The sequence below is a fragment of the Halyomorpha halys genome, unplaced genomic scaffold (genome assembly GCF_000696795.3).
Source record: "Halyomorpha halys isolate HHAL.00 unplaced genomic scaffold, Hhal_1.1 Scaffold406.1, whole genome shotgun sequence".
NCBI lineage: Eukaryota > Metazoa > Arthropoda > Insecta > Hemiptera > Pentatomidae > Halyomorpha > Halyomorpha halys.
Genome location: NW_027114496.1, coordinates 305555 through 326006, shown reverse-complemented (window position 1 = coordinate 326006; position 20452 = coordinate 305555). Strand labels below are relative to the sequence as shown.

The 20452-nt window shown below is 29.8% G+C and overlaps 1 protein-coding gene across 1 annotated transcript in view; it reads right to left on the bottom strand.

Moving 5' to 3' along the window:
* The window catches only part of LOC106682327 (discoidin domain-containing receptor 2), a gene marked incomplete at its 5' end in the record, with an annotated part of 358564 nt that overhangs the window by 84641 nt on the left and 253471 nt on the right, over positions 1 to 20452 (bottom strand). The window contains 1 exon segment of the mRNA XM_067051700.1: positions 16037 to 16170. Coding sequence (XP_066907801.1) covers positions 16037 to 16170 — 134 coding nt within the window.

The following is a 20452-nucleotide window of genomic DNA, read 5'->3' as shown; positions in this document are numbered from 1 at the left end:
TTTTTTTTTTAATTATTACAATTAATTGTTCATTTTATGAAGTAATTAAAATTAATATAATGATTTTATAGTTCTAAATACTTGTTTTTATCACTTCACTAAAATGAAACTGCATACATTTTATAAAAAAAAAAGATCTTGCATAACACCGCGAAGAATATGAACCAGTTTGTGTATACGTCCTTCCACACACTGAAGTATGGTTAAGGCTTTGAAGTTACTTTTTAAGAAAACACCGTTGAGACTTCTAAGTACAACTTTTGTCGGGTGTTTTGTTTTACATAAAATCATTATTAGAATACCGCCAGCGAGTTTCCTCTTAAGCCATACTCGAGCGTTTTTAGTTTATTTAATAGAAGAAATCCACATATTAGACTTAAAAGGCAAGAACTTAACTGACGATTTGAACAATTATAAGGACTGCTAGAGAAAAAGAAGTAAAAAATCACAGCTTTCAATAGGCAAAAAATTACTAATTTACAAAACAATAACAAAACATATTTGGACTTACGGACTAGAGTTGTGGAGTAGAGCTAAAACTCGAACATCAAACGTTTTTAATCCTTTCAGTCCAAAGTCCTTCGAACTATAGTCAATGCTCCTTAATATGACTTAATAATATCAAACGACCTTAATATCTCATTTGTATTAGACCTTATTAAATCTAAATTCAGCACATTTCAAGAGAAAATCATTCATCATCCTAATCTTTCTGCAAAATTCCCATCTAGCATTACCCATCCATTCAATCTTCTCCGAATGTTGAAACAACATTGTCCCAGAGATTTATTGTGAATAATTATGTTGGAGTTATGACAATGGGCAAATTCTCCGCTCAAGTCCTGAGCGTCTGCTGTTAGCGCCCTCTCTCACTCATCCTGACTGGCTTAAAATACCAGTAATGGAGTTGAGAGAGAAGCGCCGGGATCTCCGGAGTGGGTAGAAGAGCTCGGTTCGGTAATAATTTATAATTTATTTATTTATTATTATCATTTCTTCTTCTATTATTTTTTGTTATCATTTAGATTACATATTTCTAAATCGATTGTGAATGAGTTCTATGAGCTCAATAATCATTGTCTATAAGCATAAGACCGAATGTGTATATAACACAATAACAAAAAAAATAGAAGATATCTTAATAAGAATTCCTTATGTTTTAAATACTGATACACAGAGTTTCAAAAGATTGTGAAACTGAGTTTTTTCAACTACGGTTCAGAAATGGGTAGCATAATCATACTGGAGTCATCGATTCCGTACACAAAAACACCTGTGTTGTAAATCTGTAAGATGAGACCTAGCGCAAGCCGGAGCAGCCTCATTGAGAATTGATAAGAGCTCCAGCGGATTCGAGATATTAATGACACCCTCAGAGAACTTGCACATTCATTGAATAGTATAGTTTCCGCCGGAGAAGGAAGACTAATACGGGCCGGCCGCAAGAGGGCACTCCACCATTAGTGTACTGCTCTAACCCAGCCAAGTAAAATCCATTACAGAATATGATTTATACATCAATCCCAGGCTTTGTAATTAGCCATCCTCTTCTCGAACGAGGGGTCGCGGATTAGAGCACTTCCCCCTAACGGAAATTTAAATAAATAATATCCGCGAGCGCGGGTATTAGCGGCTATAATAGCGGATTAAAAGCTTGTAACATTCCCTTCAGGATGTAACGGGAAGGTTGAGGGAAGCTGATTAATAACGGAAGCCCAACAGAACGAGTGGCCCATTGTTTTTGAAAAGTAAGCAAGGAATAAATTTGATGATCAAGGGTATTTAATTAAAAATGTAGGTATAGAATTGTCAACGATTGTAAACCTTTTTCGGGTCATTTACGTTTTGTACATGCATCTGTATTCGATACCTGCAAAAGTAATTTTCGTTAGAAAACAAATACTTCCAATAAATACAAAAAAATTAGTTGTACAATTACAACTAAAATTCCAAAGGGTTTATTTGTCAAACTTTTATTATAATTTTTTTTCAGGAAATTAATTTTCACTTCTTTACATCCGAACAAAGATTTTACAGTCTTCACAAAAGAAAAAAAATAGAATTAATCAGCATGAAACAAATACTAAAAACATAATTAGAAAACACAGCAAAGAATATAACCATGAATTTAATTTTAAAAATGTTGAAATTTTAAACAAAGCAGAGGATCTAAGAATCAGAAAGTATATAGAATCTAGTTATATAACCAAAAATATAAAAGATGAATTCGACATCATTGCGTAGACATAATGAATAAAATATATACTAAACTATAAAAGAGTATTAGATGGATCCATAAATTAATAACGAGGCAGGACACATAATAATATGGGAATGCCAATAATTACTCTAGATAAAAATAATTTTTTAAATGAAAAAACTGTTTTAGGCAATTATTATTTTAAAACAGCAAAAAAAAAAAAAGATAAAAAAATCTGCTTAGTAAAAAAAATTACTACTTATGTTAATTATATATAAAAATTACTTTTCCTCTTAAGATTTTTTCGCTCAATCTGAAGAAACTTTTTAGATTTCTTGAATGGTCATAGGCTTAATTAAATGATGTATAGGTAATTAAATATACTTTGTTGCATATAAATGTGTTTTAAAAAAGATTTTTAGTAAGGTTCAACTTTATTGATTATAACGGTGTGTTAATTGTTGAAAGTAGAACAGGATAGTGGGCAAAAGAGTCTGAAAACAAAAATGAATAAAGAAGTGATAAAAGGATGAAAATTAATTTCCTGAAAATAAATATAATAAAGTTTAAAAGTACTTCCTTTAGTTAAATTGCTCCAATAGTAATAGTACAAATATAAATATGGTATAATATATTGGAAGATCATTGATTGGCTGCGTGTAATGTATAAAAGGAAGCCGGTCAGGGAAAGTGCAATAGAACTCAAATAGTAATTAAAATATGTGAGCCAACGCTTCGCCCTACTTTGCAGGGATAAAAAGATACAAAGAAAGATAATATACAACATGCAATAAAAGTAAACAAAGGTATTGATAAAAATTATTTAAATTTTGTGAATATATATATAAAAATGAACAAAGTTAGCCCTGACGAATCTATGCAATGAGGAGCGAAATGTTGTTTCACAATAAATAGTTTAATTACAATTTTTTGACAGCTCCCGGGCAATCTTCCTTTTATAAATATATACTGAGTGTTACGGTTCTTTATAATTTGTTTATAAAAACGACAGACAAGTACTTTGAAAAAAATTAAAAGCTGTGTTAGTTTTTTGGAAACAAAATATTAACAAAAATAAGGTTCTGATTAATACGATGGTCATCTTCATTACTCATAATGTGGAAGAGAAATTCGGTGACATGTTTTCCGAAAAATAAATCGTATTCCAGGTATATATGGTTCTTATGTGGCTGTCGCAGTTATTACTGTAGCCGTGTGTCAGCTCTGTGGGTGCGAGAAACCTCCAGGGTCCACCCAGCCACATTAATACACTTCATTGGGAAAAAATCTGGCAGTCGAGTATAATTCTGACCAAATGACTTCCTTGCACAACTGTTAGTCTAAACAATACTTCATTCAAAATACTGTACCTCTAACCTTTCACGTGTTGTAGCAGTAAATGTTTTATTTGTTTCATACTTATCTTTATTATATTTTATTATTACAGTATTGTATATCTTTTCATACATAATAGGAATATAATTACCTATATTTCAAGCTTTATAAATACACTTTATTATTGCTTCCTGACTACCATTGCCTTGTATTCATGGAGCAAAAAACATAACATCAAGGAAGACATTTAAAAATTACTAATATACTTTTTAATCTGTACCCAATCGGTCCATTCGTTTTCATAACAAAGTTTGGCCGCAGAACATACGTTTACGTATGTTTAAGGGAAAGTTGTAGACGGAATCTGACGAAATTTTTATGTGACGAACTAAAGAAATGATCAAAATAGGATTAACCCATAAACTGAATACAAACCAACAGACAAACTTACATACTTGGAATCCAATTTGCAAAATGATGCCTAGTACGTATAATGCAAGAGAAATAAACTGATAAATATTCTGAAGAATTTTTCATTCCACTTGCTTCGTGAATACAAGACTTCGATAGTAAGGAAACAATAGTGCCATTGTTTTATATAAGTAATATTAGAATTAAATGAGCGTTCCATGCGAAATATGATTTAAAGAAATTAAAACGTTACAAAACATACACAATAATCCAAACATAAAATAATATAAACATCCCAACAATCCTAAAAGATATAATTGGAAGGGAATATAATATTTTAGGATCCCACACAGAGGATATGATTGTTGGTTTGGCCTTCCCTTATCTATCTCGTGCAGCACAGCACCTCTGTCATCTGTCATTGGCCCCACAATCTTGCAGTTTCATTCGTTAAATCTATTCCCAATAATTAACTTTAATCCTTATTGGTTGTTCAACTGCGAAATTGAGCCCCGTAATTCAACACATACATGATGGTGAAAAAAAATCAGACGTATGTATACGGTGCACATATGCACATATGCACATATGCACATATGCACACTCGGTATTCAAGACTTGGTTGAAGTCGAAACGAAACTTGCGAAGTCTCGAGACATTTATTTATTGAGGCTTCTTCATCATGATGACTAATTTAGTTTACTCAATCAGTCAAAGATACTCAGTTATGATGACAGTGCTTTACAGAAAATTGAATTCTTAAACGATTTTTCTTTCTTAACGTTTCTTCGATTTCAGCCCCATTTACACGTAAATCGCCAACAACCGAAAATATGTTTTTTGCGTCTGACAATTTTTTTCTTTTAAAGGCCTTTGGATGGGCAAAATAACCGATGTTAACTAGCTTTAAAATTCGATTCCTTCATGGCATACATTTGTTTCCAATGAAAATCTCAGAGTTAAGCGCGCTGTATAAGAAATGAAAGAGGTTACCAAGTCATCTTTACTACCAAAAGAAACTTCATTAAACCACAATTTAATATATTTATATTTATTGTCCAATTCTTCACCTCTCTCCATTATCGTCTCAACAAATTTACGTCCCTCATTTCAGTTAAATATCACGTTTTTCTGGGCCGTTTTATCTTTCGAACACTGGATTTCAGTCAATTGCACTTTCTCCGTAACCATAATTGAAGCATTTAATGCAGTTAAATAGAAATACAAAGATAACGGGTTATTAATGGTTGATTAAATGGTATATCAGTGTTACAGATTGTCAATTACTCGATTTTAAATAAAACATACTTAGAATTTCATTTCAAGCCCTAATATAATTAAAATTTACTAATTAACAGTAAAATTAAAATCCAATTAAAACTTGATTTGATGTTTATTTCTTTAAGACACAATGGCTGATTTATGATCCTCAAATAAATAGATAACATAAAACAGCATAGAACGGCATTTAACGATATGTAAGAAGGCGGTGACTCAAAACGAAAATAGCCGCCAAGTGCACAATGGAAGATTGGTGATAAACTGTGCCCCGATTGTTAGTCATGGACTACCTGGCAGCAAACCTGGCCTTCCAATGATAAACTGATTGATAGCCCATCTTTTATCCTCTCTAAGTGTATTTCTACATTATTCATGTGTTCACCTTTCAGGTGTTCCTGTTCCCTTCCTTGTCACTTCCGCTGATAACGTTCCACGCCTTGGAGAACATTGTCGCTCTTGGAAACAAATGTCAACTATGGAAGCTGCAAATGCTGTTTCTTACCCTAGAACGAACCCGTCATACATTGGAGTAAATGGGGGAAAAAAAAGATGCTTCTACGTGATTTTTGTCAACAATATAATGAAAAATAGTTTATTATTCTGAGACTAAGTTCCATTACAAAAAATTTTGAGATTAAACTATATATTAGCCGAAGATAATGAGCTAATAATCTAGGAGAACTGGCGATTTTGGAAGCTTCTTATTTTTCACTTGGCAATACGATATCCAGAGAATTGTTTTGTAATATAAAGGTGAAACATTGTAGAATAAAATAAAAAAATATATCCATTGATTAGGATAATTTGCCGTTATTAACTGAATTTTCTATAAAATGAGGTTTTATTTCTAACCAGTCTAATAACTTTATAAAGCTTTATTTTAAGCAAATTACTATGAAATATTTGAAAAACCAGTGACCCAATTGTACCTTCACAAAATATTGGAGGGACTGTAAGTGCCTATAGACCTCTTATGATTTTCTGTCAATAAACATGTTTTTTTAATTTAATTTAGGTAATTTTTTTATTTTCTATCGATTCTCTCAATACTGATATGTCCTATTAAATGCAATTTCTAATTCTATCTTCAACTGTAAATCGCATAAGTCTGTATTCTTATTTCTATAGAATTTTCATATTTTTCGTTTCTGTTTCCATAAATTTCATAAAATTAGGACTGAGGCAGTAGATTTTATTTGCTTTACAAGGATTTTACTATAGGCAGATGGGGAACCAAATTCATTTCATGCATGCATAATATTTCGCGGCTTTGCTGACAATAAAATAAGTTTTTTTTTCGTCCTCCACATTCCTTAAGCTGTTAGAGTTGTTACATGTAAACACCAGTCCACGGAAAAATCTATGGAATACCTCAAACACATAAAAAAGAAAACTTTTTTTTTTTTTATCAGATCTTCAAGCAGAGCAGCGAATAAATATAAATCAATATCAAGTGAAAAATGAATACTGATGGTTGAATGTATGATTTAGTTTTGTATATTTATTGTCGTATCACAACTACTAATCTCAAGAAATTTTAATGCCTCTTTTCTTAGTTTTCAATAAAGCTTTTCCAGATTCATCTATAAAAAAAATTATTGCCAGCACATTTTTGTTTATATTTAATATCAAACTTCGCTAATAAATAAATAACTGATATTTAAAGACGTCTGATATTCCTTTCAAATAAACAACTAAAAACAAAGTTGCTCTAAATTAAAACATTTAGCAGCATAAAATAGGACACGAAAAGTAAGCAAGAGACGAACTCGTGGCGTGGAACCGTCTAAGCTTCTTATGATTTCCAGTTGGGCGGACTCCTCAACTTGCAAGTCAAAGAATCGAGGGGAGAGAGCAATCGGAGCGAAGAAATCAATTCAATTTCCGGAAATTCAGTCATGTATATTCAATAAACTATACCTTTCCAACGCACAATATTTTTTAAAAGGGAAAATTTTACTTCATTACAGCCTCAAATTTAGTTAATTGTGGATAATATTACTTTTTTTTTTTTAAGAGCTCCTAAATATAGTAGTATACTGAAACGGGCTACAAATTTTATTTTTAAAAACCTTAAGTTTTTTGAAGCCACACGTTTCAAATGAAAAGAACATTTAAGAGTATGATTTTTTTTTTTTTTGTAATTGATTAATTTGTAAGACAAAACAAGGATTTCTCATCTTAATACTAAAAAAGATAATTTTGATTGTCTGTACAAAATCCAACACTTATCTAATATCCACTAACATAACAATATCATAGTTATTTATATACACACGTATTAATGAATATTAATTATTTAAGGAAATAATGAACTATTTCTCTAATTCCTTTTTTTAAATTTTGATTTTATAAGAAAAGAATATAGCATCGAGTATGTTTTTTCACGGAGATAAAATGAGTTTTTATTTATAAAAATAGTGATTGAATAATCTTCATAATCTTTTGGTTATTATTATGTTCAATTTGTTATATACAGCTAGAAGTCCAATTTTAATCAACGCGTTCTAAGCCATTTGGTGTTAAATGCCACTGTGACCGGTTTTAACAGACCAAAATTATAGCCAGAGTTTCTAGCCTTCATCAGGGCAAAGAACAAAGAGAAAGATAACAACCAATGAAAACAAAATAAAAAGATAAGATATAAAAAAAATTATTAAAGTAAAGAATGAAAGTATATATCATTTATTTATATATCAACGGTTAACTATCTCATCATTATTGGTACTATCGTAACGATTAATTTTTTTTTTACATACTGCTTTATAATCATCCTTTTTTTTAAAGCAAAAACGAGCAAATGAAGTTATGAGAAAATCGGCTTTGTTTTGTGATTTTATTGAAGTATGCTGTTAGTACTTATTTCTTTAAGACAGATTTGTATATTAGACAGATTAACGGATATAATAGACAGATTAACTTTGTATCGTAGTTGTTGTATCGCCGAAATCGTAATGAAATTCAAAATTTACCACTTTTATAAACAATGATATAAATAAAATTTCACTGTGCATATTTTTGTATCATTTGTCAATTTTTGTTAGTTGATCACGATAAATATAAAAAATGTTTTGCACTACGATTGCAGATGAAATCAATAAAAAAAATTAAAAAACATAATATACATAACATAATTGGGAAATAGGACTGGTATTAATTTTATTGGTAAGAGAAATTAATTTTTTTTTTTTATATTTAAAAAATTTACTTTTTATTTAAGAGAGGCGGAGAAGGAAGTCCCTGGTTATGCAGTTGGACAATTTTTTTTTATTAGTGTGAATTGATTAATAAACAACTTTATAATATTTTTAACCATTGAACTATTAATAAATAAAATTACCTTAAAATAATAACAAACTAATTAGTAAATCAATTTACGAAGCATAACCCGTAAAGTTTGAAATAAATATTTTGAAACTATATCTAGCAGTCAGACAGTTATCGGACGAGTCTTAAAATTATAGATAATACTCCAGTTACAAAAAACTTATTTAAAAAATAATAATAATTACGTTTGATGAAGAAGAATTGGATAACATTTATAATTAACAATATCACTGCATTGAAAATTCTTCAACTCCTTTTAATTTGCAATTCTGTAGTTACCAAAATTCTAATTAAATAACATTTTAAATATTTATCCTTATTATAACATTTAAGATTTTTTAAATTATTAATATAAATTTTTATTATTATTCTGTTTCTGTATATCTGAAATAAATGAATAATAAGAATGCTAATACTTGTTGCCCTCGATTGTGGCAGATTCTATAATTATCCTGCCGTAAAAACTATTAGCCAGTAAAAAGACGTAAGTTTAGAATAACTATCTACTGTTGAATTGAACATTTCTGAGTAATATGCATGGTATAAGAATATAATAGAAAATAAATCCTTATCACTAGCTTTTTATCAACTTCTTTATTGAAGAAGAATAAGCTTCGTTTATTCTTATATCAAATTATGTCATATCTTTTATCCAAGTTCACTTTATATGTCCGATATTCTTTGGGTAAGTGTTAGGTGCCAGAATATCCAATGAAAGCCCTTTCGCTATGGTTCGGTGGCCCTGGTCAAATCGGAGGACCATTTTGGATATTATGATTCAGTGTATGTTGTGTACAAATGAAAAACAGAAAAAAAACAAAAGGGGGAAAGGAAGAGTGTAACCATGCCCTGTAAAGGTATTCGTCTAAAATAGAAAAAAAATATCATAGGTAATTCTTCCAGGTTACACCACATTCAAGAAAAATGATAAAAAGGAATACATTTTATTACTAACATAGCGTTCATACAAGACAATATAATGATATAATATCACAACACTGCAGTGTTTTTTTTTTTATAACTAATTTACATTAAAAATTTTTTTTCTTTTCTCTTCTGTTTTGTTATTAACACAATACATTTTACCCTTTCACTATACCCTCACTCTTGTATATCTCATATTCCTTTTCTGGTGATCCATTACAAATGTTGGATTTATCCATGTATTTCAATTTATGGAGTTATTTAATGTTAAGAATATCATTAAGGAGTTATCTATTCATTAAATAGTTAAAAGTGATTTTAAAATTCTCTCTTTATTTTCTCTAATAAACGTGGTATCAATAAAATGGAGAATGAACATCAATAATAATTAAAATCATGGAGAGCTTCAACGAAGGTTAGGTAACAAGAAACAAAAGAAAGGAGACTTGAAATAGTTTATCAACTCCCCGACTCTCTAAGCTAATTTTCATAAACAATAAGGATAATAAAAGTAAAGACAAACACATTTTCTTCAGTGAAATTCTAGTTTGTACAGCTGCTGAGAAAGTTTTTAACGAAAGAAAATATTTCCTTTACTAAGCTTCAGATTATATGAAAGTATTTTAAATTGTACGCTCTGGGGTAGTGGGAAAGTTTTAATGGTTTCCTAACTAATTTTTATTACTCTGGAAGGTGCAAGGACAGCAGTTATTTTTTTAAATACAGCATCCCTTGTTCGTTTCCGAGGTCGCAAGCTTAAACATATGTCTGTAAGAGTACCTTCAATTTATTCCTCTGGTTTGTACTAAGCCCTCGGTGTCGCAAAGCTCAAATACGAGTAGGACTTGATGTGTACAATAAAAGCACGTCATTGTTCCTTTCTAAGTGGTATGAGGATCGGAAATTTTATAAAAGTGAGAAAAACATTCGAATTCTGCCAAGCATGAACGACCCGTAAAAAAAAAAAAAGAGAAAATATATAACACTGCAGTGGGCCAGATGTTTGGGTTCTCATGAATGTATCGGGACAATGAGAATTTTAAACAGGGAATATTTCAACAGCTTTTTAAATATTTTGGAATATTTTTATAAATATACATATACAAATTTCTTTTCCTTGTTTACCATTTACATACAAAAACAGCAATTTAAAGAGCTTTAGTGTTTGACTTTTCCTCAATTATCTGTATAGATGTGCTTGTTTACGACTCAATTAAACTAAATCCATAAGTAAACCTTCGATAAATTCTCACAATTTACATTAATAATACTTTCAATTCAAATATCGAACTTGAACGCTATTCTTGACAATACAACAAACAAAGTATTATATTCATATAGAAAAGTTTAGATGGTTTTGATTATCTTATTTGTTATTGTTATTTTGTATTCTGTTTAATATAGTTGCACTCTCGATGTACGTAGTTATACATCATGTCAATAAATTCATATGTTGTGCAAAATTCATTGTTGCGCAACCAAACCCCAAACACATTCTAAAACTAATAGTATAACCCCCCCATACACAGTCTAACGTGTATAAACTTCAAACCATTCTTTGTGTTGGTAATGACATTTCAGACAAGAAAGGTAAAAAAAAATTTTTCTTATAGTCTATCGTTCATAGTATAATAATTTTCCATTACTGTCAATTGCATTTTTTTCTATTTCATTCAAACTAGGCACAATGAATGATCTTGAAGGAGAAGATCTTCACGACCATTTTTTTATAACCGGTATACTCCAAGTCTCACTTTTATTGTATATATCACTTTTGTCTTTCATTAATTTTCTAAAATCACGGTTGATATTGATTCTCACCCAAAATCTCTTTATTTTAAATACCATTTCGAATTAACCATTTAAGTATTAATTCTAGTACCTTCTTAATTCTGCCTTACTATTACAACAGTTGTGCAATTTGCTTCTGTTGCAAAAAAAATTCAGTATTGATCATTTTCACCACAAGTAATCCTAAATTCGGTTAAAAAAGTTGCACAACGTCTATATATATTGCTTGAGGTCGCACAATGTTCTCCTTGTACGGTTGTGAAGTCTGGGGAGGGCATCCTTCAATTTACAATCAAGTTACAATATTTTCAAAAAATATTGTAAAATTTTCAAAAAAAGTCCCAAGAATCGCAGTGAATCCTCCTTGGTTTATGGAGTCAATAGAGGATTAAATAAAAAAAAAAAAAGGTTCCTGAAGTTCTAGTCCCATATACCGATAGTTAATGGCTTACAACTTGGGAAACTCGACCTCAACCCGAAGACTGAACCTTTGGCTGCTGCAAGACATCCTGTTATGAATTTTATATTATTAATAGTATTCATATTACTTCTATATCAATTTTGTTCTCTCTTCGTCCTTTTTTTCAAATTAACATACTGTTTTTTTCCCATGAGAGGGCATTTTTTTTTTCTTTTTTCTTAGGTATAGGAATATCGTTATTTTTTATATTAACTTTACTTTTCTCTCTTATTAAGAATTCTTAATTTTTTAAATTTATAACATTGTGTATAGTATACGCGTATAGTCTCATCTACCCCAATAATTAATTATTAAAATAAAAAATGTTAAGCGTTATATTAACCATGTAAGCCCCACCAGGCTGATCTGATATTAAATAAAAAATTAAAAGATCACCTGTTGCACAATTTTTTTCAGTCGCGAGAGTTTCACTTCTTTTAGTTGCACAAGAGTTTTATCGCATATGGAAGCCTAAAGAGTTTGATTGTGTATTATGTTTTTGAAAGTAAAATATTACTTCCTTAGTAACTTGGATACACTTACACTAAGGTCATCTGAAGATGCTTAGCTAAAAACCTTTTTTTTTTTCTTTTTTTTTTATTTATTGATATTTAGAACTGTATAAAAAATACAACAAGTAAATTTGATCATAATGAAATAATGATATGATACAGCATGCAGAGAAACAACCCAGTAGTAGAACTCTAATATTCTAAAAACCTGAATAATAAAATGACAGAATTTCGGGCTACAAACATTCATAGCATCACTTTTCATGTAGTGGCTACGCAGAACATTTAATTATGGTTTAAACATTTATGATAATAGTGTTAAAATGGGGGAGTGGAGGAGGAATATTTTTTAGTGAGGGAGTGAAAAATGCTTTTATGGAAGGTGAAGAAAAATATGTTATTAGAAAAAATTATCTTTCAAAACTTTAAACAGTTTATGATTAATGTAGGAATAGAACTATCGATTACTTTATTATTTTGGAAAATTTTGAAAAGAAATGAGGGAGCAAATGAGATTTTTAAGGTTTTCGTTTTTGTTTTTTTGTTTTTTTTAATTGCTGTAATAGGTTTAAAGATTGAAAAGAATATAGAACCTATTGCATTTACTATCGAGAAATAAGAGAGTAGCAAAATAATTACTTTAAACCTTTCCTATTTTTTTTTTTTTCTAGGAATGAATTATGTAAGGAAGTGAGATAGTAATGACCTCAGCAGCTTTTCCTAAAGACAGAACCAAAGCAAGCGACTGATGGTCTGGTTGGTGGTCTAGAATAATCCAAGGGACTACCTATTACCGTCCCTTCCCACCCCTGCCACCTAGATATGTTCCAAGCTACTTCTTTTCCTGTGAGGGAAGATAATGTGCAATTAAAAAGGTAAAACCTCTAGATCTACAGTTTTTATTTCATTTCTTTTTATTGACAGCAATAAATGAGGTGCATTTTTAATGGAATCATTATATAATAGCTGAATATATCAGTTGAATCAGCGAATTTTTGAAGTGCCTGGACACGGGGTGAGTGAAAAAATGTTCTTTTTGAAAGATTTTTTACTACTTATAAATCTGATTTGGAGGTAAATTATAGCCTCCATAATTTCACAAAAGAAATAGAATAGTATTATATTATTTCAATGACTGGGGCTCACATTACAGGTATGAAAATGGACCAGTCATACTATTTACACATTTTCAAATAATTCTTAATTAGATACATAATGATGTATTATATGTTTTACTTTTCATGTAAAAAAAAAATCGTTTGAACATTTAAATCTAACAATATATTAAATAATCGTTTCGGTAGAATATACACTTAATACTTTATTTGATTATGTGATTGATTTATAGATATGTTTTATTTTAATCACCGTCAACTGGCCCTGTATTCCAAGTCCATTAATCTTCTAATGAATTAAAGACAACTAATTAAAAACCATACTTAGAAAGATCTAGTTACAGCATTAAATGTACTACCAAATTTATAATTACAACTAAGGTATCATTATTCTTTAACTATATTGAATTAATTACATAACTACAGTAGTTATATATTTATTTTATTTAGACTGAGGTGAGATCTGAGGCGGTAGAAAATCAAATTCAAACAATAGAAACCGTTAACAAACCGCTGACAAAACAACGCTTCGCCAGCTAGAGCAAATATTCCAATAACCGCAAATAATTGGTCTGTAAATTAACATTGCCAATATTTGCAGGTTCGGTACGATATTAAATATTTGTTTAGATCTGAAGTTGATACAAATTAAATTGGAAAGTGTACAAATAACTTAAGCAGATAATTATTTAGGGAATTATTCACTGCGCATCAAAGTACATTATTACTTACCTCTCCACTGACGCTTCACATTTTTCATGATATATATTATTACATGTGCTTTAAAATAATTCTGATAATTTAATCTTTTTATATGATGTAATTAATTTAGGAATTTATGTAATTAATAAAAACGGTATGATATTGAATGTTTTCACCTCAAATAATAATACAATAAGAAAAGTCCTATCGAAACCGAACCGCAAATTTAATGGAGAAAAATTCAAATCCAAATTTTTATTTTTTTTTTAATTTAACATAAATTTGAATACATTTCTAATTGTTTCCACAGTATGTGAACGGAAAGAGATCTATATTTTTTACCTGCTACCAGGTAATGTCTGGCATACTGGATGGGGAAGTGGTTATCTACGGACAACCAACCTATTCTAAGCAGAGAAGAATAGTCAAGTTTTCATTCCATAGGACCGCCTTGAAATAGAATTCAATCTCCTCAAGCCGGATTTGAACCGGTGCCTCTGTATTTACGATATTGCTAAGGTGACGCCTCGGATACAAAAGGCCTTAGTATTTTGAAAATAGTATAAAAATTGTGTAGTATAATTAGATACAAATAGACAGTACAATTAGATATTTACACCCTAAAATATGAAAACACAATTTTAATTTTATGATGGGTTTCTTTTTCCTTTTTTTTTTCTTTATGACCCCCTGCATAGCCATTTCTGACATATAGGGGGGGGGGGAGTTATCTGCGGGGTACCACTCTATTCTAAGACCATAGTGAGGGGTCTAGACCACCACAAAAATAAAAGTCGATCCCAGGCCGGATTCGAACCGGCGCCGCTGCAGTTCCAGGTTGCAAAGAACTCTATGAGCTACAGACGGCCCAAGGGTTTTTTAAATCATCCGCATTCATTTACATCTAGCTCTATCTTTTGGGCTTCATTGAATTTATCCGGGTTATTCTCATGCCAAGTTTTTGAGTTAAAATTTTAAAAAAATAATAATAATAATAAAAAATAAAGCAACTACTAAACATATAATTGTGTACAACCACTTTTGTACCAATGTTGAATAACTTTAAGACTATACCTTACTTTTATAGAGAATCAATCAAAAATTTTGATTAAATAGTTATCATACATACATGATTTCAGTAGCTTTTAGTTTAATGAAAAATCAAAAATTATTGGTGAAATTAAAGTAAAATGGGGGAAAATATAAATATCGATATTTTTCAATTTTGCTCCTCTTGAATGAAAAATTGGCTTAAATATTCGAAGCTAATGTTTCGAGTTCAGTGTCAGTTTATTCTGGATATAAACATTTCCTAATTAAATATTTTTTTATTAAAGTTTAAATTAAATATTTCCTAATTAAAGTTTGATTTTTTTCACGCTAGGTGTTTGGATCACTGTGGTGTATTATGAGTTAGTTATTATAAACACACATCCGATTTGTCATTCACATGAAAATTTATTCTAATGCATATGTTTACCTTCATATGAAGGAAACAATTATCTTGGTTATAATCGAAGCAGAATGGAGAAACAATCAGAGGTGATCAGGTTAGTATTACCGGTAAATATGATCAATGTCTTATCATTGCGGAGATTGAAATGGGTAGATAGATTAATTGGGCTAGATAATTAATGAGTCACCGCTAGGGTAATCAATGCCTAACAGTAGCGAAGGCGTAGGTGGGCGCTTGGTTTTGGATCACCAAAAATTGAGAAGTTAGAAAGTTAAAGAAAATTTAAATTGCAAATTTAACCCTAAAATACCAAACCAAACTGAGAGTTATAAGAAAAGAGTGAGAGAGAAATGGAGGATTTAGCGATTAAAGACGACGATATTTTGTTTTCATAATTTATTTCCCAATATTTTTAAATTTATCTAAGTTATATATCAAGACATAGAACCCATAAACAGTCAATACTAATCTATTTTCTAACTAATATTATTCTAATTCTAAAATAATCAATGAATTTCTAACCTCAACTTCCATGCCTACGAAGTGATTCGTATAAAGATGCATAGCGGTGAACTTTCTGATGTCGTCGAACTGAAACAGAATCTCCAGATATTCTCCTTGCTGCGACTCATTTCTCCAGCCAACCCATCGGCTACCTGTAAAAAAAAAAGATAGGTCGTTAGTGTATTAATGATATCTAAATATTTCTATATTATGATGATATATATCTTATAGTTTTTATTTTTTCACAAAAAAAAAAAAATGCCAATTACTGTATAAAAATGAATATTTCACGCAAAGAGTCTCATTTTATTAAAAAAAATTGGTGGCCTGAATGCTAGGTTGCATTTTAATCAAAATAATCGAAATTTTTTCTCTATTTAAAAAAAAAACGGTGATATACGAAATTTGTTTCAGGGTTTCACTTAAACTTATCATGGTTAGTTAAAATTTAAAAAAATAGTAATAGACCAATTTAAATATTTAAACATAGTGTTTAAAATAAGTAAATATTATATTATATATAAAAACAACTTTTTCATTATATTGAAATTTATAACTATAAACACGACCCAGCTAGTAAATAAGGTATTTCGAATTTAACAGGAGAAGATGCTAGATATTAATTGAGCTACTTTTAATAGTGCATTTTTTAATATTAATTATAATCCATAGGAGTTAAATGAAAAGTAAATATAGAAATAAATAAAAAAATATATATTTATTAAAATATGACAGAGCAAGAAAAATACTTCATGAAGATATTAAAATTAAATTAATTAAAAATGGCAGGGGAAAAATTAATGAAGAAGGGAAATATGAGGTTTTAATTACAAACCACCCTTTCGTGAAAAATTCATCCATATTCAACAAGGTTCCAATGCCGGGGGTCACACCCTCCCAGAGATAAAGGCCAGTTAAATATTTACCCAATCATAAAATTACGTTAACTCAACTGTGTGAAGTGGAGTTTGCTAAAGTTCAAGTCAATACAAAATGAGGGAGATTAAACAATTGTAACCAGTTACATATTTCATTGCTCAATAATATTTGGTCTAACAATTAGTCATCTAGTCTTAAAAGAACCATTGATTATATAAAATTATTATCAATATTGAAATGATTCTATAGGAATAAATATATTCAGCGCGATTTAAGATTTTGTGTTCTTGTGTATTTTTTTTTATCTAGACAAATCGAATTAAGAATATCTCTGGGCTGTGAGATGTGCTCTAACATTAAGATTTTGTATTTATAGATAAGTAGAAAATGATATTTTTCACAATTGACCAGTATTAAACATCAAAATCTAATTAACATTTTCGTTGCATATAGCATGTTATTAATATGTAGCTACTTACAGCTGTAAACATGAGACATCAAAATTTTAATAATAAAAATGTTCTTTAGATTTTTCTGATAATAATGTCAATGGTATTATTTCGGTTAAAACGCAATTGTACTTTTCTACCAACAATTGTTTACATGATACAGTGGCACGTTACATATAACTCGATTATCGCTTCCTTTGTTGTTCATTCCATCGGCTTACAGCTCTTATCAACAACAAACTAAGCAAACATATTATAGAGCAAATACTCATGTTTCTTTCCTCGATTAAGATCAATGAATCAACCTATCAGAGGGATTGGTAAATTCTGGAAACCACTTGTCGATTCATGATACTGTAAACTCTGTATTCTCCAGCAACTGGTCGGTGTGAATTTCCACAAGTTGATTGACGGGCTTCACGCGAAAAGATTGACGAATCCGTGGTAATTTTGTTCTAGACCGTAACACAATGACGTTTTCCATTCATTTAAAAAAATAAAATGAAATAAGCTCGGCCTATATACAATTTGTAGTATGTTTTGGTTTATTTTTTTTTAGTTACTTTTTGTTTTTCCACTGCTACAAAGGTACAGTTATTAAAAGAAAGCCAATCTTATAATGCAATATTAGAATTCTATAACGGAAAAGAAGAGAGAATATTACAGGAATACTAAACCAAGCGGAGATAAACGATAAATAAAGAAGGGAAAAAGGAAAAGAGAGATTTTCTAATGGGGTTATTTAATTCCAAAAGGCCTGCGGCTGTTACTGTTTCATACAGGTGACGTAAAAGAACGCTCTCAAGCTCCGGGGGGCTCATAAGAAATTCAGATAGGCGGATTAAGGCTTCGTGCTAAGGGAACTTATCCGGAGATAGGCTTCTCTCTCCTCGATTATTTCCTAATTTTTAGTCCTATCTGCTTCCACTTTATATAAAAGCTGGGACGAGAATCCATCAAACAGTATGACAGCACATAAAAAAAAAGGTTAAATGATTCAAATATTTTCGTCATCTATTAAAATAAGTATATCTGCAAATAGTTATAAAAAAGGACTTATTTCTACAAATTGTTATTGTAACAAGTAAAACATACCAGATAAGACTCATAAGTCATATTATAATCATAAAAATCATTTATATTGAGAAATACAAAAATTTAGTTTGATGTTCGATTGTTTAATTATGACCAAAAACGATACCAAAGTTAAAAGCTAATAAAAGAATATAATATTTAAAATTAAGTAGGACAAGTTAATAAATTCCATGTTTAACTTAGATAACTTTTATAATTCTTATTTTACTACGGATCTTGTTAAGCACGTGGCATGACAAAACAGTCATCAACAATTTCAGGTATTTGAGGCTCATCAGTTTTTTTAAATTAATGTAAGTATAAATTTAATTAATTATTAATTGATAATAATTAATGCATAAATAACTAGTAGAGCGATCCCTCCCTACTCCGTAATATACAAAACGGCGACATACGCCTAAGTGCTACCACCACCCACAGCGGACCATTCCCAACTCTTTAAAATGCCTTCGGTTAATAAAAGGATAACAATTATTAATAATTATAATTTTTCTATAATTTTTCTATTTTGGTATCCTCTATCCGCATCAACATATAATAATAAAACCTTTATAGATGTATTATATTGCTGAGTGAAATATCTTGAATAAATTGAATTTTATATGCAACAATGCGTTCCTGTTTCGGAAATCTCCATTGAAAAATCAATGAGCGTTGGAATTAATACAGACGTCCTTCAAAATATTTAAATTGCGGAAAATATTGGCTGATCCTACAATACTGAATTAAATATTGTACTGGTACAATATCATTTCTATTTTAATCTGATAGAATATAATAAATATTTTATTAACTGATATATACATTGTTACTAATTGTTTTTTTTTTAAGTTAAAAAATAATAATTTGATTAACAATCCAAAAACATTCAATGTAGTGTTTAAAGGGTATAGCATTATTTTCAAACTACTATAGTTTAGAAACATTAATAATTTGTTTACATATATTTTATTAAAGAAAAATAATACCACATGCCATAAATTTATGGATACAGTATGTACTGTAATAGAAGAATGACAGCAAAAAAAAAAAAAAAAAACAGAAAGAGAAAGAAAAAAATTTAAATGATAACAATAGTACTCATTGAAAAAAAATCAAAATAATGATAATAAAGAAATGTATAAATAAAAGAAATATTATCATGATTTGTAAAAATAAAAAAAAAAAATTAAGTAACAGGAAAATAAATACACAATCACACATATATACATTACATTAATTTACATTCTGCAGGGAAACTTTGAGCCAAGCCTTGCCACTCACTTGTGGAAGGCAAAACAGGGCTCCAAGAGATCCCAGCGCTTCTCTCCCAGCCGCGTCACTGGTCGTGAGGGCCAGTGGCGACTGAGTGAGAGCACTTCAGCCAGATAAACTTGAGTGGCTGGTAAGCAGACCATTAAAAACATTAACAAGTAAATCTTAAATATCAATCAAGTAAATATCAACTCAATAAGAAAGATGGCAGATATGAGAAATATTTAAATATAGCAATGTTTAAGACTGAAATTGTTATTGAAGAATGGAACAAGGAAAAGTTCGAAATAAGTATACGATTGAAAATTATCATAAGCATGAATCTAAAATGATTATAAAACAGACATTGGAAAAAAAATGGAATAGCAATGAAGGTTTTATTTTCCCTACGTAACGGCCAAGGAGCCTGGAAACATAAAACTGGACTTAGTAAAGGTTATGTATTATGCATGATGGATATAAATTTCACCATCTCCTCAGTGAATGCCTGCAAGTACGATATCATATAAATCCAGTATCGGAAGCTATATTACTTATGTATATATAATATATGAGTATTTGTATCTTTTTCGACTCAAAATGATTCGAACTGATACACTCCAATGACATTTTCAGATGGATACGTTTATATTTATTCGGTACGTTTTCTCAGTAAAAATACGGTAATAAATGCAATATTACACAGAAAAATGCCCTTGGATTGGTAGATTAGAGCAATTAGTATTATGTGATGTCAACTATAGTACACTATTTGTTT